The sequence below is a fragment of the Anomalospiza imberbis genome, chromosome 5 (genome assembly GCF_031753505.1).
Source record: "Anomalospiza imberbis isolate Cuckoo-Finch-1a 21T00152 chromosome 5, ASM3175350v1, whole genome shotgun sequence".
In the NCBI taxonomy this organism is placed as follows: Eukaryota; Metazoa; Chordata; class Aves; order Passeriformes; family Viduidae; genus Anomalospiza; species Anomalospiza imberbis.
In genome coordinates, this window is record NC_089685.1 from 44,190,893 (window position 1) to 44,213,015 (window position 22,123).

Below are 22,123 nucleotides of genomic sequence, written 5' to 3' on the forward strand. Positions count from 1 at the left end.
TTGTACAAAGTCTGCTAGAAACAAGACAAATCTGTTTTAGTTCTTGCCTGCTTATTGGTAATTTCCAGACTTTCCTCTCTAGAAGGTGCCTGTTTAGTAGTAGCTCAGTGGGACTTGGTATTGTTTCTACAGCTTAAGGCTTTCTTAACTTCACTGATAGTAACTTCAAAATCATTTGGTTTTACAGATCAATGATGTGTTTTCTTCCTTTGTTTTTTTGGGTTTTTTACCTGGATATAGTAGACCTGGACTGGCAGAGCTAGTTTAGACTATGGCCTCTTTTAACTTTTTTATTTGCTGGCTGTTTTGTTAGTTCACATGTAGAAGCTGGTAATCATGTTTAACAAGTTGAAGTAGAAATTACTCAGAAAAATACTTGCCGAGCGTGATGATTATTGCCCATAAATTTAACTGGGTATATCTGCATACAAGCATGCTGTGCTGCTGGCCCTCCTGCATTTTCCTGCCTGGCAGTATAAAAGGCAAACCCTATTTCTACCTTCTTAAAGTAAATAGATTTCCTACTGCTCTCATGCTCTTTGGGCTGCCTTTTCCTGCTGCTATAAGTGTTAAGAGTCCCAGCCACGCTGTCTGGTAAGTGTACCGTGCTCTTGTCACCTGACAAAATCAAAAGTTTACCAAAAGACTTTAGAGCCAGATGTTGAAGTTTGTTTTCAAATACCCAGAAGATGGGGTCATCTTGTTTCTTGTACATACTTAGAGTAGGTGCAGTGGACCTTGAGTGATGTGTCCTTTTGATGAAAGCATGGCCTAAGACTTTCCTAATTTTAGACTCAACTACCATGCTTCTCCTCTTAGATGTGGGTAAGACAAGGCTGGTGGGTACAGCAAACACAGCTGGGTGAGTATAACCACAACATCTCAAAAAGGAGGCCTAACTAGGGCATGTGGGGAGGCAAGTGAAATTCCTGCTCTAGCAAGGAAACTGCTGCTGTGTCTTTCTATGTGGCTGTGTCTTGTTCCCTTCAGTGTATCAAAATATTACTTGTATTTCAGAACAGTACAAAAACACAGTAAGATGATACGCAAACTTAATGATGGGATGTGTAAACATAATGAATTTGTTAATTTGATTTTTACAGCTGGTGTTTGTGGAGATAGAGTGGGGGTTTTTTTGTTTTTGTGGTTTTTTTTGGTTTTTTTTGGTTGGTTTTTTTTTTTTGTGAAATCCTACTTTCTTCCCAAAAAAGAGGATAAGGCTTTTTCATTGTTAGTCATTTCCCAGGGTTATGCACTGTTGGTACACGGCCTCCTGTGGAACATCAGTCAGCTGTCCAGAATGGGAGGTGGGCAGTATATTTTCCTCAGTCCAAATGCTTTCACAAAGGTGTGTTTAGAGATAAAGACCTTCTTATATAGCTTGAGAAAAGCATGAGAGCATTGAGAAAAGCATGGCATGCTTTGAAGCAGGTTATATTTTTCAGAACTTATGCATAGTTACTTTTTTCTACAAGGATTCAAGAGGCTTTTCTGTTTTTATAATTTTGAATGTTTCAGTATTTCTAAAGTAAAAGAAAAACCAGACAACTCTGTTGTGACTCTTACAATTTTTGATTTGTTTTTGCCATGACAGGCACCCAACTCTTAAAAGTCATACTCATTTTAGCTTTGCTTTGCACTTCTACTGATGCTTACATCTCCCTTCTTTTACAGAGGAAAAAAACCCAAAAGCTGTGTAGGCTAGTCAGCAGTTCAGATGAACAATACATTTTTTACCTAGTTGTTTTGGAAGTGCCTGTGTCCCCAGTTTTTGAAACTTTTTTTTTTTTTTTTCCCTTTCAGTAAGGCTAAATGTCTGAATCCCTTAAATGGGACAGGGCTCTGTAGAAGCCTTCTCTACTACTAGAGAAAAGTGAAAGCATGTGCTGTCAGGATGCATAAATCACTTACCACCTGGGACTATAAACTGTTACTATTTTTCAGTTTAAAGTGAGGCTGCTTTGGCCTGTGTGCTGCATCCCTGCGATCTCTCAGCAAATTTGCAGATGACACAAAGCTGCAGGGGTGGCTGATAGGCCAGCTGGGGGCACTGCCACACAAGGGGAGCAGGAAAGGCCCAGGAAATGAGACAAGAGGAACCTCATGCAGCTCTACAAAGGGAATCCCCACTCCTGCTCCTGGGCAGGAATCACAGGCTGGGTGGGAAGCAGCTGCACCGAGAAGGACCTGGGGTGGAAGCTGTCCACAAACCAGTAACGTGCCCTTATGGCAAGGGAGGCCAACAGCCTTAATCTGGGTAACTACCTGAACTAGTTAAGTATTAAGAACTGAAGCAGAAGCTGTGAAGAAGAGCACCTGAATTACCTCATCTTTGTGATGGACTGCACTAATCATCTCTACCCTCCCCACTGCTGTGATTAGGAGGACTTGGACTCTTTCTCCTCCTCTTCTCTTGTTCTATCCAAGAGGAGCAATGGAAGAAAGCTGGATTTGCTTTTTCAGAGCTAAAGATGTCTTTCAGAGAAAGACTTGAGACTTAGCAATCTTTGCTGCAATGCAGGGGAATAGCTTGAAGCACAGCTTAGGCAATCTTTCTAGTAAAGGGGACAGGGTAAGATTCCTTCTAAGGGACTTGTGTATGTGCTTAATTGTGATGATTGAGACTAATTAACTCTCACATCCAAGTTGCTCTCTACATGTCCAAAGACAGAGTCTTCTGTTAATGCTTGAGTCTCTGAAGACCTCTATGGATCTCCTAAGAGATGTGCTTGGAGGAAGAAAAAGTATCAGAAGCCTAAAAGGCAAATTTTCTGAACTACCTGTAAGTAGAAAAAGGTGTTTAAATTACATGCATTTCCTCACCAGCCAGGACAGCAGAGGAAAGTATTTGAAAGACTGAACAGCCTTAACAAGTACATTTGTCAGATCACTCACTTCAGCACGTGGCTTTTGGCTAAAAAAAAAAAAAAATAACAAAACCACAAAAAACCTAATCAACCAAAAAATTCCCCAAACCAGCACATGAACTGTTTTGCACACTTAATTAGGATGAGCACAAGACCAAGAAGTTTGAGATCTGAGGCTGCTATGTGCTTGCTATAATATGGCATCTTTCAGAAACAGAAATTATAGCAAAACCAGCTGTTAAATCACTGACAGATGGCCAAAGCAGTAGTATAGTTAACACCTTCACTCCTGTTAGACAAAATCTAAAACTAATTTTTTAAAATGTAATGATAATGTAGGAATTTATTCCAGTACACACACACTTTTCTGTCCATATCAAGGCATTTTATTGAGGTATAAACTTCACAGAAGATGAGGTAACAATTTGCATAGGACTTACACAAAATAACTTCACTACTAAAATTTAATTGGCATTAACTACTGTATGTGGAGGATTGATCATTCCCGCTTGTTAAATTCTCCTCACTGCACAGTTCTGTTAATGCTAGTGGTAGGACCATGTAGTATACGGTACAGCAGTTGTGGGTAATGAAACCAGACTGAGAATGCTTTCATGCAAACATTGCAGCTGCTTTTCATCAGCTGTTTGTTCAGGGATGACTGAGACAGACAATGCTTGCTGCAGCTTAAAGTAAGCTGGTCCAATTCAAGAAAAGGGACAATAATGTTCTTGTAGCAATGACAATGGGGTGAGTGAGTGTGGTTTTATTGTTGGGGGGGTTACTGAGTTTTTTACTTGTTTGTTTAAAAAACTTATAAATTTTTTGTAATAAAAAAGCCCCTGGTTGTTGAATTACTTTGAATTTGGCACTTGAGCTTTAAGTTGTCAGGTTTGTTAAGGCTAAAACATGCAAGTCTTGGTAAAGATACATTCTTGTGATATTAAACAGTCCTTTTACATACTTACATGAAAATAACTTCATGCTCTATTTCCTCAAGTTCAGATTTTAAGAAATTCTATCAATGTATCTTCAGTGTAGCCATTCAAGCTTGCAAAATAATTTCACAGAAAGTTGCCTACAAAAAATTCAGTTACTATCTGACATGTTTTAACATTTCTTGCTGGTGAATGTCAATATTCTAAGACCTAGTAGCAATTCCTGCAAGACAGTAAGAATCACTGTATCATTAGAACTATACTATAAAATGTACACAAGCATATACAGAAAATTAACCAGACAAATATCAGTTGCCCATTGAAGTAAATTTTCTAAACCAATTCAAAAATATTATCAAAATACAAAACCAGCTTAAAAAATAGCCTGAGGTAAAAGTTAAATGCACATAGCAATCTCTTCCTTAAAAAAATAGTTGTATTGAAATTCTAGGTACTTTGAAAGTTACTTATTGTCAATAAAAACTTTTGCTAACCATTGTAAAGAGTACTTCAACTAATACAAAACTATATAAACATTGAAAAAGTACAATACTGTACTTCCTTTTAAACATACAGAGTTACAACAATTTAAACCTTTTACCGTACACACAGTTAACTGGCTTTGGATTAGCTGCTACTGTTGTCCATGGAACAGCCAGCTAATTCTGTGTGCTGCTGACTTTCAGCTGTGCTAGGACAAGGGACTCTGCCATGTCCATTTGCCTGAGTAAGTCGTTGGCTGTAAAACAAAATGTAGGCTTGAGCCTTGCATACTTCTTCCATAGTGCACATGTTGAGTTTCGAGTCATTGCAGTGTACCCAAAATCCTACAATAAGGAAATATACCAGAACAAAAAAGTCATCAGGACACTGATTTTAAGTAATTGCATCATATTTAATAATTAATTAGTGTTTGGTCCCATTTAATGAGTTGTGTACAAATACTAAACTGTTTCAGTTGATCTCGTTTCTTTACCTCAATGTTTTAAAAGCCTAGCTTAGCTTCCTCAGATTTACAAGAGAGTTTATAGCTAGAACACATTTAACAAGGGAATACAAAAACTGAACTGTTGGTCTACAGAGCTTCTCACTTCAGGCAGATCAGCTATAATTGATTCCCTTTTGCTTTTGAGAAAAGACACTCTTTGTATCAGTTTAGAATTAGGAACACCCCTTTCTCCATCACTGCTCATTTCCCAGCTGGTTCCTACCTCCTTCAGAATTGTAGCAGTAGGCAGTGTAGTGCCCTGAGCCAAATCCTTTCCCGTGATGCATTACCACAGCGGACAAGTCATAGATGAAGCAGTCAGGCAGGAGAGACTTGAGGGATTCCCTGCAGCAATAAGGCTCCATGTTTAGCATTTGATCAAAACTAACATGTACACCAATCTTCTCACGGTGATTGCGTCCTGACCACCTGGAAAGTTAAATCAAATGAAAACTGATGGTTTTTTTAAGGAAAAAGCACAGCATTCTGAATTATGTTTGAACAAAACATATTTTCACTATTATTCTGTGCACAAAATAAATGCTAGGGTTTGGGGTTTTTTTCTAAGCTTCCTCTTTCACTTCTTTATTTCAAGGCCTTTTAAATGTGTCTATGGTACCTACTGTTCTCATCTTCTGAAACACCTATCTTAAGATCTGTGCAGTGGTGAGTAGGAAGTATTTCCCACCTGTTATACCTCTTTGGTATTTCTCATTTATTCTATCTCATTTTCAGTTTCCTTTTTACGAGGGACAGACAGTACTAATGTTGGGCTATGAGTTCACAGAGATGCAGTGTCCACTTCCCTTCTCTGAGGCTAAATGTATTTATGTATTTGGATATAGGAAGGTTATCTGAGACTTCCACTGAATACAGTCTAGTTTTGTGCATTAGTGATTATGAGCATCCTACTCTACCACAAGATTAATTTTTACCAATAGAGTTCAGAGCAATGTTAGTAGGTTTTGGCTGAAAACAAGGATAAAATAATTTTGGTTCTGAAGTAGCAAGTATCTGAAATCCAAAAAGTTAAAAGTTAAAGCTTATACTTGTAACATATCTTACTGATGTTTTAAGTGAACGAGAAAAATAAGTTTCTAGTAACTATTTCTCACCACACTAGTAAAGGGAAATGAAACTGATGCTGAAAAACATTGATCCTAAGCAATGGTAGAGCAAGACTGAATCTGTCAATTTGCAACACTTTTTCTTGAGGTACTACTTACCTAAAACGTTTAAGGTGTAATCTGAGAACCTGAGGTAGTCGACACACCATAAGCTGCTTCTGAGCTTCTGTGAGTATAACTGGTTTAGAAGAAAACTTCCTTCGTTTTGCTGAGGTCAAACACACAGTTACACAAAACAAATCTTGGTAACAGCCTTGTATTTCAGTCTAAGATTTATCCACAGAATTTGTGTGGACCTAAATATTTGCGGTATGTGCCTCCTTAAAAAGGATATGCTCTGAGAGCCCTTTTGCAATGATTACTCTACAGTGCAAGTAAAAAATACTTGTGGCCACTTACATTAATCACCATAAAAAGGTGATGGCTTCTTCAGCTGGGAGTACCAGAAACCCCATTAATGTGTCATGAGATTGTATCTAAATGAAGCATCACACTTCAAAACATCTTTTGACCAATTTAATCTTCTAGGGGCAAGTAACAGCTGTCAAGTGACCACACCAGGACATAAGAAAAGGTCTTTGTTTGCAAAATACTTTTAAGACTTCTATACTTGCACTGTCAGTTTATATTTTACACAGAAAACATATGCATGAGTACATACTGCCTTTACTCACTGTTGCACTGATCACATGCATATATCTTTCCTTCCAAAGCTTCAGTTTCTGTAAACTTGGCCAGCATTTCTGTCAGCAGACATGGATACTGAGACGACATCTCCTTGCCATTGCAGTGATACCTCTCGGGAAACTCCAGGGACAGGTCCCAGAAAGGTTCTATGGTATTTGATTTATTGTCACAGGCAAGACATGTAACCTGTAAAACAGATATTTCAGCAGCTGCTTACACTCAAAAATGTACTTTGCTAAACATGTACCGCAACACAGCTCTAAAAAGAGATTCTTTTTCCTAGAGATAACCGAGGGTAAGCAAAGACAAGACAAAGTCATTTAACAACAGAGATGATACACCTAATGTCTTTTCTCTGAAGCAGCATGTCCAAAACTGTTACCACAAACAAGTAAGCGTTCTTATGTTTTACTGAGAAACAAAAACAAAGTCAAAATATTCTGTCTGGGACTGTCCAAAAGAAAGAAGCTGGTGAAGTCTCAGCAGTCTTTTCTCCAAAAGGAAAATTTGCATGAGAAATTATAATATAGGTTAATTTAAAAATAAATCAAAATAAATCAAAACCACACACATACACACAAAGAAAAAAAAAGTAACAGCTGGGGATTTTAAAGTCATATCCTTCTTACTTTGTAAGTCTTCCAGGGAAGCCTGGATTAGGAAGCACACTTCTTCAAAGAAAAATTAACAGGTAAAAATAATTTATTTCTTCTTTCAGTAAGTGGATCCATCGTCACACTAGGGAAAGGACAAGCAGTAAATCAACATAAATAAAATGTAAAGAAATGAAGTGAGTCAACCTGGAAAATGCAGATACTACAGCAGGAGACAATTAATTTATTATAACATTCAATACATAGGAAAATAAGTTAAAAGCAGTAGCTTGTCTAAGCTGGAAAGACAACACATCAGGTGTTGCACGCTTCCTATTTAGGAAAATACCACAAGTTGTTCGGAACAACTAATGCAAAGACACAGTAACAAAGGAATGAAAATTCATGTGACGTCCAAAGATAGTTACTTCACAGGGACCCCTTTATACTGCTGCCGTTCTACATAAATTCAGTGTTGTTCCCTTCAGTTTGGTTAGTAAGCCTACACAAGTGTGAAAGTACACTCGGTTTTGTTCAGATTCTCCTATGTTTTCCTCTGAAGGTTTGCTGTTAGGTAATTATTCACCCTGCTTTGGTATTTCATGATCATTTATATAAGGACCTATCTGTCACCTCATGGTATCTTCCCCCTAGGTGTTCTTGTAACTGCACTCAGTAGCTGCAACAGCTTATACTCCATCTCTGCATTAGCCACCTAGTGCACCTGTGGATTTGTGTCCCAGCATGAACATTCTGCAGTGCAGTTAGGAAAGCTGTTAACTGCTTTAAGTTCTAAGATGAAAATGCCACTGCCTCGTTCTTAGAAAACAAAACTTCAAACTTACATGGCAGAAAATAGAAGATTCTTTTAATTTACACTGTCAGGTGCATCTTTTGCAAGTGCTAATATCTGGCAGTGTTTCAAAGCCACAAATTATTAACAATTCAGAGTTGAAATTTAGACATGGGAAACAAAATGGTATGTTTGGCCACAGTTCAATCATATTCCAGCTTAAATCCAGAATGACTAATAAAATTCTGCTGTACAAATGAGTAATTTTGTTGGGCCAAAAGTTTATTTAATGATGAGTTATGTAAGAATTTGTTGTGCATAAATGCACACTTAAGATTAAGGCACTCAGGATGCAGAACACATATGACTTCAATACAGATAATTTTAACACATTCTGAGGTTTTAAATTTAGTGTTTTATATTAATAATCTAGGTTAAGATCTTCTTTCCCAACTAGCTAATGAGTATTATCCCAGAGAAAAAGACATGAATAATAGACCCAGCTTCCAATTTTTGTCAGTCAAAAAAGCTGAAGAACACAAACAGATGCAATAAATCTGCTTCTCATCTCATCATGCAACTGTGAGCAAAGCTGATTTGTGGGGACAAAACCCTACACTCATACACAGCTACACTTATTTCCTCAAATCCAAGCCAGTCCTCACTGCAGCAGAGTTAAACTCTGGGATTTCTGTATCTGCCAACAGCGCTGCAACCGACACACCCAGGCAAGCCCATCAGCCCCTGAGCGCTCACTGCTCCTGGACGTGGTGGTAAAGGACAGCCAAGCACGGCTGTAAGAACGGTGGAAGTGTTTTTCTTAGCCAGGCCTGCGCTTACCAACTGGCTTACTCAAAAAGCAGGAGGATTCCCAGCCTTCTGTGGAATTCATCTGCACTGGCCTATCCACTGGCATTGGCTTCATGACATTCCCATCACTCTTCTTTCTGTCCTAAATGGGACTCCTTTATCTCAAACTCCATTATCATTCACACAGTGCAACCCAGATTTTCTTTCTCCATGAGAGGGGCAGAAATTGTAAAAACTGTTCAAAAGTTGATTGAGATGAGATTTTATAAAACGCAAAATGAACCCCAAACATGAACTCACACGGCAAAAACTTTATGCATTTATCCAATGTAACTTTGTATAGTATAAGTATGCACAACAGTAATAGGGAAGTGAGTCCACTCTAGCAATCTGAGATGTCTATCTCTATGATTATACTTCATAAATTCAGAGTTTGATTCCACCTTCCCATTATAATTCAGAATTGCTATTATAAGAAGCTTTAATATTGTCATTTATAGCAAAGCAAATGAAAAGTTCACATTAGAGCAAAATAAATTACAGATTTTAACTAGTCTGAAATCTCTACCTTATGTTCTGCCCTGACCAGCCTCTCATGCCTTGAAACATGGGTACTAAATACAATTGTTTGGTTAAAGCTTAGTATTCAATCATGGGCCAAAGGCCAGACTGCAAAGAGCTGGATCAAATTGCTTGATTCAAGCCAAGCACGGAGACTACGCAGACAAGCATCATTGTGGCCACAATATCATAACGAACAGCCACTGCCCTGGACCGCATTCAGTGTAAATGCATCCAAAGAAAACAGTTAACATATTGCTGCAGAAAAAGCCAACTTCATCGTCAACTGTTTTGCCTATATGCCATGCACTTGCATGGAAGAAAGAAAACGCTTAACCACCTCTGCCCAAACTCTTTTTCTTCCTTTGTCGTTTTTAAGAAGAGTAAAACAGCCAGTTCAATTTTTGTGCTTTCACTAGATGAGATCTATATATAATGACTAGTAACTCAATTTTTGCACAGAAAGTAATGGAAGGGCATCTCTGGAATACAGTTAAAATGCAGAATTCATATGACTGTCAGCATAAAAAAAACCCAACTGAACTTTGTAGTGATAAGCATACAGTATACTCAAAATTATCTTTATCTGTTTAGCAGAATAACATAAAGTGTAACCACACGTAACTGCAGTCTGTGATTCAATGGCATCTTATAGATTAATTTTAAATGTTACTTTCATTTAGTTGGAAAACAACTTGACAATCATTTTGTAGGTCAGGCTAAATATAAAAGCACAAAGACTAACACCAAAATATAGAAATTAGTATGCATGACATCAACTGGTTTAAGTGCAAATCATCCCATTACTGGCCTGAAGTTCTGTCTTTCGAAGGGTCCAGTCAGTGGGAGACTTAATACTCAGCAGTACACGGATCACCCTCAGCATTCTCCCCCAAACTCTAACTCACAGCATACTACCCAAAACTGAAAGCTTTCAAACAACTCAAACATCACATTTCCCCTTTTCTCAGACAATCTATCCTGAAATATGCTTTAAGATTAGTTTACATACTACACTGGTTAGAACCTACTTCACTCCTTGAGACCTGGCATATCCGTTTCTCTGATCACTGCATACTGTTACTCTGCCGTGCTGAGCAGGAGCAGGGGGAAGCATTTTGCTCAGATTCCACCTTAAAAATTATCAGGAAGTAATCAAACTACTTAGGAAGTTTTAAGCATGCTTAGAGGTATCAGAAGCTAGTTCCTATCAGGCATTGCTATAAAAAATATTGGAGCCAATTCTTCTGAACTCTGAGAAGTCTGCAGATGACACAAAGCAGGAGGAGTGGCTGGTAAGGCTGGCTGGGGGCACTGCCACCCAGTGGGAATGGGACAGGGCCGTTATGCAGCTCTACAGGAATCATCCAGGCACTAGTACAGGCTGGGTGGGAAGAGAAGGACCTGGGGGACAAGCTGTCCAGGAGCCAGTAATATGCCCTTATGGCAAAGAAGGCCAACAGCCTCTGGAGCTGCATTCAGCAGAGCATCACCAGCAGGTCCAGGCAGGTGATCCCTGCCCTCTTCTCAGCTCCCACACAGCTGAAGTGCTGGGTCCAGTGCTCAGGAAAAAGGGAGACATGGATATGCTGGACTGAGTCCACCAAAGGACCAGGAAGATGATGAAAGGCCTTGGACATATCTGACATATGGGGAAATGGCACGAGAGCTGGGACTGTTCAGCCAGAGAAGGAAGCTCAAGGTGGATTTTATCCTTGTACAAGAATTTCTGCTCATATGATTTCTGAGTACATGTGGCACACACAAAAATAATCTGTTATTTCAGTTTCTGGATTTTTAGAAACACACCTGTCCCCTTCCTTGCTTAATATGGACAAAGTTGAAATAAAGATACTTTAAAAATTGTTGCATACTGTGGTATTTAGTTGGTACCATTTAAAAAAAACACAAGCCAAAAAACTCTTGAGACAACAGCTAACATACTTGAGCTCTTGAAGTGTACTTTAGAGATCTGTGAGCCAGTGTGGGTCAGTTTACCACTGCCACATGAGTTCATAGCACAGTAGTTTCTCCTTTCTCATTGAATGACTGAGGACAGGAGACAGTAAGTACTTTCCACAAGAGTACCAGCACTGAGGGATTGAAAACATCTAGGATTTTAATAGACATATTGAGATCTCCTCAGAGTCCCAGTGGAGGCAATTTGCTCATGCTATCCCTGGAGTTAACTATTACCTAGTCTATTACTCCATAAAATAGTAAAATATTTCAAGCAGTAGATGAAAAAAACTTACTTTAAATCAGCTGAGAAAATAGCAAAACAAAAACAAATATAAAACATTCATATTGTTTTGACATCACCCGAAACTTTTTCTAGTTATCAAAAAGTAATCTGCATAAGATTCTCAAACACTCAATTCTCTGTTTTATTAATTTTAGATACTAAATTCAGTTAGTGTTGAACCCGGCAGCACTTCAATAGCAACACATGGATGGCAACTCAGGATTATGACTTCCCTTCAAGTTAAATTTGAACTAGAAGAAGGGGGAAAAAGTTGAGCTGCACATGTGAAAGTAATGTGATACCTAAGTAAACACATAGCTTATCAGCACTGTAAGGGATCCTCTGTATATCATCAAGAGTAGTTCATAGTATTTCTGAGGTTTGAAGGTAAGGAAGATTGATTTCATGGCACTAGAGTCTCTCACAGAATCAAGTATCTTGAACTTATATTTTCTGTACAAAGGGCCAGTAGGCATGGTAATGTTTCAGGGGGTCTAAAATGAAAGGCAACTGCACACAGAAACACAGTTCCCAATTCCCTTTTTTCAATGAAGTAAGATGTAACTTAACATGCTAGAATAAAATCCTGTCTTATTTTTAATAAGGGCAGCTAGGAACAGCTCCATTAATCTTCTAGAGAGAAACTGTAATACTGTCACAGCAGTACATATTTATTTTTATTGCTATTTTTATCACAGTATTACTTTATCTTGTAGATAGATAAAGTTAAGCCTGTCAGGACTAAACGTACACTCATTGCTTTCAAGAGCTAACACTGCCCAGGATGTGATGACATAGCACGAAGTTTGGGGCTTTTACCAGCACAGCATGGGTGTTTTCTTGTCTTTTTTGTTAACTTCATTAAAGCAGTTCTGACAAACGCCTAGTGAAATCATGATGTAGGAATCCTACTGAGGAAAGAAAAATAACTGCCTAACAGAGTTTTTAGAGTTCATCTTTCCATGTGCAAACACCAGGGACTAAATAATTAAAATGACCTGAATATATTTTACAAGAAAGGAATTTAAATCTTCAGGGCTTATCTTTTCCTTATAATATTTATCACGTTCAAAACCACAAGTGAAGACTAAAACAAAAAAAAAGGAGTGGCAGAAGACCAAGGGAACACTGGGAGGGGTAAAGTGTTGAACAGTCCGTGGGAATTGCCTAATGAGCCAGGGAGAAATTACTGGATAACAGCCTCAATACTCTTTTTCTTGCTCCTCTCACTTCAGGCATTCTTGAGTTGCTCAAGGCTGTATTCTGCACACAGACATGGAGCAGCTGCAGTAAGAGCTGTATGTAGTCACAGAAGTCACAGAATACCTCAAAACTGCTTAATTCCCTTTCTGGTTTACTCAATAGTGTGGAAGTGAGAACTTTTTTGTTGTTTGTTTTGTATCGGTATTGGTTTTGTTTTGTTTGCTTTAGTTTACTCACTAGTGAATTCTCATTACTCCTCCCCTGGTCTCAGGAAGGTGGGAGGGTTTCTAGTCACAAATCTCTCCATATAAAGCTAAAAATATATGAAAGTAGTTATTGCTGAAATGATGCTGTGTCTTTAGAGCCTTGAAAATTCTTACTAAAGAAATGAATCCTGTAAGGAGGCTTGCAACCCAAGCAAACCTTGTCACTATTCCTGAAAAAATAACCTTATTTTGCTGGCAAAATTGTTATTTTGGAGAGGAATGGAATTTTCAAACAAAAATCTCATTATTTAATGACATAATATACTAAATATTTCCAGTTGTGCAACACTGATACAAGATATGTAGTACCCAAGGAAAGGAAGTATGGCACAGAAGTGCTTGTACTCTGAGCCAGGCAGAAGGTAGCTGGTGATCCAGATTTATTGATAGATCTAGCAGTTTCCAGTAGTTTCACAAAATCTAAAATGACTGAGGGCTGACATATGCTGCAAACAACCCTGGGAGTTTACAGGGATGGTAGCAGTAAACAATCCTACCTTAGTCAAAAACCACTTGGATTTGCAGTTTTACATGTTATAACATTAAACCATCAATCAAATAGAATACCAGGAACAGACATTTTTGTGTTAAACCTTTTCTTTACACACAATATTCATTAAATGCTTCCACACTCCCTCAGTTAACATATTCATGTATACTACAGATCCATTCCAGGAGCCAGGAATTTCCCAACTTCTGTTCCTGCTGCAATGTGGTTAGTTTTTAGATTAATTCAACTGAAACAAGCATTTGTTTGTTCAGTCAGTATTCAGACATTCATACACACTGTTGGGATATGTATAATAGTAGTGAACACACTGAAATACTTAACAAGGAGCTGAGAAGTAGGGGAAAAAAAAGGAGTCATGCAGAAAGAAGGAAAACCACCATTGCCTCCACCCCACAAAATTGGTTCCTGTGTTGACAGAGCCTTCTGTATCTTTGTGTTGCAATAGAAAAGACGCATTAGCATTTCTGTACATAAAATCATGACATGCAATTACTCACTGGTAATCAATCTCAAATTCAAGCTATTTAGTGAAATAATATCCTGTTTGATATGCATTACCTAATCAGTTTCTACTTACACTAGATTAACCTTCCTTAACACCTTTTATCTAGTAGCACTATAGTGATAAGCCAGATACTTGAAATTGCAAATTCTTCATTCCTTCAAATGAGCTGGTGCTTAACAGCAAATACAAGTATTTCTCAGTAGGTGGAAAGGTGTGTTTTAAAATACCAAATGATTAACAGGTGTATTGGGATTGAATGGCCTTGTTTTTGGTAGTGGGAGGGCTACAGGGTGGCTTCTATTGAAACTGTGCAATATTTCTTCTGAAACGGTGTAATATATCCTCACCATCCCCCCTCAACAGTTATAAAATGTATAAACCTTTGAAGTATGTCCATCCCTGACTGACTAGAGTAAATCCAGAACTATAAATCATTAGACACCTTAAAAAAAGTAATCATAAAACATACCTGACTTAAGAGCTGTCCATGAAAAATGTTGTTAACCACATTCAAAACCTGCTTTATAAGTTTTCTTTGAGAAGCAGGGATGAGAGCTGGGTATCTGGTCCTTGTAGTCTCCAGTTCCTGCTGTATTTTATCCAAAAGTTCACAGAGAAATTCCTGAGCATCTTGTTGGGCATACCCTCTGAAGGCTGGAATTAGTCTCCACACAGAATGAAGCATAGCAAAAGGAGACACCAGAGCCCATTTGCCAGACCACATAACCTGGAATAGAGTATGCAACTCATGACAGAGAGAAATATGCTCTGAACTGGGCTCCCTGGTCTGAATAAGTTCCATACTTTTTGATGCTCCTCCACTTAATCCAGAGGACAAACTAGGCCGCCTTACAGAATATGATCCCTTTACTTTCTCTTGGTTCTCATTCACGTGTAATGTTGAGGCAGCTATTGACAGGTGTTTAGATGAAGATCTTGTTTTACCATTGGTTGCTGTTGCCAGCAGTTCCTGAGTTTGGTTGAGATCAAGCTTTAAAAAGCATTCTCGAAAAATAAGTAAGTGACTTAATACCTGCAGGACAGAATTCATATAGCATGTGTTTCCCAGGTTTCTCAGTCCTGTTACTCCAGGAGTCACTGTAGGCCTTCGTTTAATTGGAGAGTCACTTATTTTTTTCAATCTCAGTTCTTCTGAGGTATATGTTTCTTTTAACTCTGACAAAAATTCCATATTCTGTGATGTTTTTTGAGGGCAGGATTCTGGTTTTGAGGACATTCTCATCTGATTTTGTAAACGACTGCTCTTTCTTGGAGGCATCTTTTCCATCTCTGCTTTCAACTCACGTTTTCTTTCTTGTCTTCTCTTCCTAGCTTTGTCCTTTCTTAGCTCTGCTTCTTCTTGACGTCTTTCTTCTTCTAAAATCCTTTTTCCAGTAGGTGTCAACTCAAGCCACGATCTGAATACTTTGCCAAGGACTGCACGCCGTCGGTGCCAGAGAGCTGTGAACATCCTGTCTTCATTCTGAAGCATGGCTTGGGCACCACCGTGTGCAAGGTAGGAATAATCACTGGTACCCATAGAACGCAAAGTCCTCCCACTTCGAGTAGTGCAGTCATAGTTTTGACTCTTGATTGCACTTAACGTACTCCGCAAGAGTTTTAAGTCACCAGTTGCATTGTCATTGAGAACATAATCGTCGCAGAGATAGCAGAAAACATACAGCTCATTAACTTCCAATGCCACTGGGTGGCTGCTCTCCTGAAAGTGCTTTAGTGCATGCTCTTTGATGTATCTTCCACATGCCACATGTGAGCAGCTGAGGCACGCCCACACAGATTCTGTAGTATTGCAGTCCATGCAATGCCATTTCTGAGGATTGAGAATGGAGTGATCTTGGGCCAGTCGCAGACGTCCTACGTGCTTACACTTATCCATTGTTAAAACTGAAATTGCAGAGATATGCTGGCAAAACACAAAATCCAAACTATCTTCTGCCCCTCATATTTCAATCTGCAACTAAAAAAAAAAAGGAAGTTATAGTTAATAAATACCCAACCGTATCCCTTTTACAGGAGACAGTGTACCAAATTCATATTAAGATGAAGACCACTATCATCATCTAGCTGAGTCCTACCAAACATATGAAAGAAATCAGTCATGTGGAGCCACACACACACTCAACACCTTCAACAGCAGTTCCACATTCACACTAAATTGCCTGCATAGCACTGTTTATATTCCCAGTGCTTTGTGGCTCTGGACTGAAGCATAGTAGCTACACTTTAGGCCTAGTTTTTTTTTTTTTTTTTTTTTTTTTTTTTTTTTTTATTTTTATTTTTTTTTTATTAAGGGGCAATGATTTTGTTAAAAGATGCTGTTGCAGAGTTTGGATACAAAAGCAACTTAGAGTGGGAAAGGCTGTTCAGTGTTCAGAGAAGCTGTGGATGCCCCCATCCCTAGAACTGCTCAGTGCTTTAAACAACTGGATCTAATTGGTGGTGTCCCTCCACACAGCAGGGGATTGGATTACAGGATCTTTATGGTCTCTTGCAACTCAAACCCTTCTGAGATTCCAAAATTCCCCTATTAATTCTACCCCTAAGCATACAGGTGCAGAAGTGCAAAGTTCACTTAAATTTATTATGTTTACACAGTGTCAACAGTTCAGACAAATGAGGCTTTATACAACTCAAACCCTTAATTAATCCATACCTTTTAATTAAATCACTGCCCCTCTGTGCTCAGTCAACCCCATTATACTATTTCTACAATAGTGTATCTGAAATATCTACATTTTAACACGTCATCCTCACACCTCTGAAAGAGTAACTTAGCGAAGCAGAACTTGATTTCTTAGAACAGAAATACCAGGAGGTATCTACATCAGTTACCACAAACTTTATAAAAACTTTCTAATCCAGGTCTTCAAAAGTTAATTTAAAAATCTGGCTAGCACTGGCTTATATCCTTTACTAAGTTTGTATGGTTGCATTTATTTGTTCAAAACTGCTGTTTTTTCTTCCTCCTATAAGGTGCATTTACCCAAAAGAGACAGTCTCTGATTAGCAAAAAATTAAAGAGACAGTGATTCATTCTTGTTTTCACCATTTTGACTATCTCGTTAAGATATAACATCTAGAGATAAATTATTACAGTGCTATGATGCATCAGGAAGTGATTACATTCGATCTGGGGCATTTGTGCCCACCACATCACTGACCAGAAGGGCCAAAGAGCACACAGCACCAGTAGCATTACACACAGTGCTTTCCAGATGAAACAATTAATTCACCTGAGGAGTTCAAGGCTTTGTCAAATATTCAGTCTATGCCAAGTGACATGAGTTTGCCATTTCAAATACATGCTCTGCGCCCAGCATAGGCTGTACAGTATAAAGGTCCTGGATTCTATGCTCTACAGGTAAATAAGCCATACTACAACAGTACTGAGTGATTTACACAACTCTGGATAGAGCCAAAAAAACCTGTATTGCAGTTATTAGCCTATATGTTAATATTTATCAATTTCTACAGTTCTGAAACACTGAATAGGTTACTCAGTATAGAACAAATGTTCAGTGTAAAATAAACATTAGCTAGAGGGAATCCTAATGTATAATGACATGACACCACTAAGGAAGGAAAACAGGTAAAAGGTTGCTGATGGCTAGAAAAGAAGCTCTAATTTTCATCTGGTACTTTGATAAAAACTGTCATTAAAAGATTCAACCAAAAATGGCTTCGTTTGGTTAACTGGCCCATGGCTAGTGCCTTTTAAAATGTTACAATACAGATACCAACAAAAGAGCTGCAATAAGTCTCTAAGCACATAATCAGCACCCAGCATTGCATGTGTTGTATAGAATTTATTCTGTAATGAAGAAAAGCTTGAACCAGCTGTAGAGAAACTAAAATCTGTACACAGTTTTACATGCCCCTATTAATCTCTCATTCATTCTGGCTAAGAGTTGTTTCCAGTCTATACTGACTGCACCAAAGAATTTCAGGCACCACGACCTCTGTGGAACCATCCAGCAACTCCCAGATCAAGTACCAGCCACAGTGTATTAGGGGAGGTCAAGATCTCTTGTGTGCTATGGTCAACAGATCACAAAAGTAACACTTGCTTAACTCTTTCATCTTGCTTGGACCCATAACATTCATTCCTTCTAAAAGGCAATCTTATCTGCAGGCTGCTAATTATATTCTTTTACAAACAGTAAGTTTGCTTTTTATATTGTCTTTATAAATAAGATCATCAGCATTATCTCATGTCTTCTAGTCTGACAACCTCTTTTCCATAGCAAAACTTTTGGAACTTTTGTAACACTGATAAAATTCAGGACAGTAATATGTATATAAAATGTACTGCAATAATTAAATGTGGTAGAGAAAATTTTAAGGAACAAGACTTATCTTTGTGGGTTTGGGCTAACATATATAGATTCTATTGCATAACATATTAGTAACAGTCCTTTCCAGCAGACCAGAAAAGAACACTAAACCCTGCCTTCCCACAGGGCTATGACACACAGCAATGCTGTCAGTCAGAGCAATCTGAATGGTCAACTCTTCCTGGATTCTGCATAAACCCTGTGCCTTATTTTTCCTTCCTTTTAATACTATATGAGTAGATTACTTTTTTTACACTTGAAATCATTCTCAAGACTAAAACTGCTTAACATGCCTCAGTGTAAGCAGATATCAGACTGAGGACAAAAACAGCCCACTGATTTTTGTACAGCCACTGTGTAAATCAGGACTGCACATTCAAGCTCTTCATGCAAAAGCAGCACAATTCTACAAAAGCACAAGATCAGCACCTCGAAGGGAAAAACCTAAAGCCCCAGCTCCCCCACCAGCAACCAAGCCAGCATGACATTTTCCCACCTACATCGATGTGTGGAGAAAAGAGGGTGGAAGGGGGAGGGGGGGAGGAAATATCTTAGTATGGGAGAAGTCTTTCTTTGGAAAAAAGTGAAGAAATCAAAATGCAGTTTGGTCAAAAGGACAGCAATGTCTGAAAACACTGTAAAAAAAGCTCAGAGTACAAAAGTGAGACCAAGAAAACTTCAGATGAATGTCAAGCAGCACAATGACATAATGAATGTTTGAAGTACTGAGACTGCATTAGCCCACAACATTTAAAAACCGTACCTTAGAACCAAATCTTGGCAAAAGATCTCAGGGTGAAAGACAGGAGCGAAGTGACAATGATGGAAGAAACAGGAAAAATACTGCATACTCATTCCCACACCTGAAAACTGCAGCTGGAATAAAATAGTACAATCTAATGCTCCGATGTTAAAATTCCCTAAAGGAAGTTATTCAGCCCTAGTTTCTGCATTCTTCTCTCCTGAGGTTCAGTTCTGTGCACACACACAAAGAAACTTTGAATTAGTTGACCAGCACTTCAGAGATCAAGCCCCCCTCTGTGTTCTTACCACAGACCTGAGCAGTAAGCAAAATAACAACTACTAGGCTCTACTTCTACTCTATATAGAATAGTACTATTGAAGCATTAAGTTGTCTGGAAACAGAGAGATACACACAAGTTTTTTCTTGCACCTAATTTTCATAAGCTAGAAACAAAGATATATTGAAAAGGATTTATTTATTGTACCATATTTCAACCTCACTGACACATTCATTCCTTTTGTTCCACTCAAGAAAGACTAGCAAAATGTACATTTTTGGGTAATTAATGAGCTGAAAAAGCACTTGATGCCAAAACCAACTTAGAAGTCATAAAAATTGATGGTTTTCTTCCATTTTCTTCCATTTCTGTTCCATACCAAAAAAAAATCAAAATTTAAACAATTTAAGGGTGATTTTCACAGCTAAATTTATAAAACATAACTATAAATATAAATGAAAGGCTGTATTTTACCCTTAGTCACTACTTCTGTAATTAATTGCCTGACACATAAATGAGAAGTCTCCAACATTAGACTAGAAATGCAATACAGAATTTTACAATTATATACACACGTGTGTGTGCTCTTGTGCCCCATTTATATTCTGGCTTTTAAATCAGATGACCGTTTACCAATTGATTCTCATCAGGTTCAGAGTACCTGCTGAATATCTGAAAACACAGGAATCATGGGTACTTCAACAACTCAAAGTTTTAGATAACAAATACAGTAACTAGATGGCAAATGTACTGCTTTACTGCTTGTTTAAAGGAGTTTTCTTTAAGAAAACAACTCGATGAAACACTTACGTGCATAACCTCCAGCTGCACTACAGTCCTGCAGGCGTAACAATTTAGACTTGAAATCAAAGCAGGACTTCAAAAAGAAAGTTTGTGAATTATTTCCGATTTCTAACAGAACAGCCTTTGACAAGAAACCTCCCAGTCTCCTTTCTTTGGAGCCGTGCCATTTAACTTTTTTTGCTCTGTTTTCTTTTTCTTTTTTTTTTTAACCACCTAAAGAATGTACATCCAGTGCTGCCTACAAGTGGCCATTTACCCCAGGACACCACGTATAGCTTTACATTCGATGTCTACTACTGCAAATAACCGCGCGTTCCCTGCAGTGGAGACTTGACGATAAAGAAATAACACGGATTGAAGCACTTTCACACCGGCACGAAAAACACAGCACTTCTTACTGATCTGAAGTGACACTTGGCAGTTCATCTCGTTTAGAAAATCGAGCATCTCCGACTGCTCTGACAGCTCCTGCTCTGACAGCCCCTGCAAGTTCGGACATCCCTGCAAGGCTGGCCCAGGGCTCGGTGCCGCGGGGCCGTTCCCGCAGAAGGTCCGGCGCTCCCCGGCGCTCCGCGACATGACGCGACTTCGCCTCTGGCCACAACAGGCAGGAGCCGAGAGCAGCGGGCCCTGCTCACCGCCGCCCTCCGCTCCTCCCCGCGCTCTCCCTCACCTCGACGTCCTCCCGGCCCCTCAGGGACGCGAAAGGCAACGGGCCCCATGCAGGGGTTCCCCGCCACACACCGAACGCGGCGGGAAGGCGGCTGAACGAACCCCTGCTGCCCGGCGGGGTTGGCCGGTCCCAGGGTCCCGCTCCCCCGACCCCACGCCGTGCCCTGCCCGGCTCGCCCCCGCGACAGCGGGCACCTCCTCCTCCTCCTCCTCAGGTGGCCCTCCGCAAACACCGCGCCACCGCTACCGTCCCTCCCCGAGGAAAAGGCGCCGGTGTCTCCCGCCCCGCGCTCCCCTCCGCCGGGCACCTGCTCCGCGCAGGCCGGCCCCGGGCGGGCTGGCAGCGCCGCGCCACTGCCGCTCCCGCCCGCCGGTCCCGCACGCACCCTTCACCCGCCGCCATCTTGGGCGCCCCGAGCCGCAGCCGCCTCGGAGCGGCCCCTCCGCGACGTCAGTGCCGCGCGGGGCCGCCCCCGCCAGGGCCGCCCCCGCCCGCCCCACACCCCCGCCCAGGCGGGGAGCGCGGCGGGCGGCGGGGGGCCCGCGGGAAAACGCGCGGCGGCGGCGGGGGAGCGCCGCCAACATCCCCGCACAAGCCCAGCATCCGCACCCCCGCGACCGCCCCGGGCCCTGCCGCCGCCGCCCCGCACCCACCTGCCCATTGCCATGTGCCGAAGGTGCGTCTGTCACCAGATTTGTAGAGGCAACCGAAGTCCTTCCCACGTCTCCTCCCACCTCACCCGGCCTCCCCCACCCGCCGGTCCCGCGGGCCGGTCCCTCGGGGCCGGATGCGGGAAGCCCGGTGGGAAGGGCAGGGGGGCCAGTTCCCGAGGCGTCGAGGAAGTGCCGCGGGCCCGGGCCGTGCCCGCGGGGCACCTGTTTGCCCTGAGATGGGTCTGTACCCAGCCGGGAAGAAGCGGGCTCTTAGGCTCCCCAGGAGTGGGTGTTCAGATTTACTTCCTACATTTTCACCCGTTATTTCAGACCCACCACCCCTTCTTGTTTTGGATCCGTTATGCATTAGGATGTTTTCTTGACAGCATCAAAATCTCGCACATCTGTTTCTGTGTTTCTAGTTGCGTCATCAGAGAAAATGTGTTTCAGCTTAAATGTTTAAATCTATAGGCCCTGGTTGCCTCAACTCTGCTCCAGTAGTGCATTCCCATTCTTTCTGTT

General features: G+C 40.3%; 1 protein-coding gene across 4 annotated transcripts; it reads right to left on the bottom strand.

Annotated features, from left to right (window-relative positions):
- Positions 1–3,230: 3,230 nt before the first annotated feature.
- Positions 3,231–21,738, bottom strand: USP44 (ubiquitin specific peptidase 44). 4 transcript variants are annotated; one of them, XM_068190422.1, is made up of 6 exons: positions 21,602–21,738; positions 14,564–16,072; positions 6,595–6,793; positions 6,020–6,128; positions 5,017–5,222; positions 3,231–4,632 (listed from the first exon to the last, which is right to left on the bottom strand). In XM_068190422.1, exons 2-6 carry the CDS (start codon positions 15,989–15,991, stop codon positions 4,433–4,435), a joined length of 2,142 nt encoding a protein of 713 aa, XP_068046523.1. In that variant the 5' UTR covers positions 15,992–16,072; positions 21,602–21,738; the 3' UTR covers positions 3,231–4,432. The 4 variants fall into 4 exon arrangements, with proteins under 4 accessions (XP_068046523.1, XP_068046525.1, XP_068046522.1 ...); XM_068190424.1 differs by lacking the exon at positions 21,602–21,738 and adding an exon at positions 21,334–21,441 and having other exon boundaries at positions 6,020–6,098; XM_068190421.1 differs by lacking the exon at positions 21,602–21,738 and adding an exon at positions 21,334–21,441.
- Positions 21,739–22,123: the final 385 nt, after the last annotated feature.

Coding starts and splice junctions, on each gene's coding strand:
- USP44 (XM_068190422.1), bottom strand. CDS start 15,991: ATGGATAAGTGTAAGCACGTAGGACGTCTGCGACTGGCCCAAGATCAC. Junction 6,129..6,594: donor TGCATGTGATCAGTGCAACA/GTGAGTAAAGGC, acceptor GTTTGACCTCAG/CAAAACGAAGGAAGTTTTCT. Junction 4,633..5,016: donor CTGCTACAATTCTGAAGGAG/GTAGGAACCAGC, acceptor TCCTTATTGTAG/GATTTTGGGTACACTGCAAT.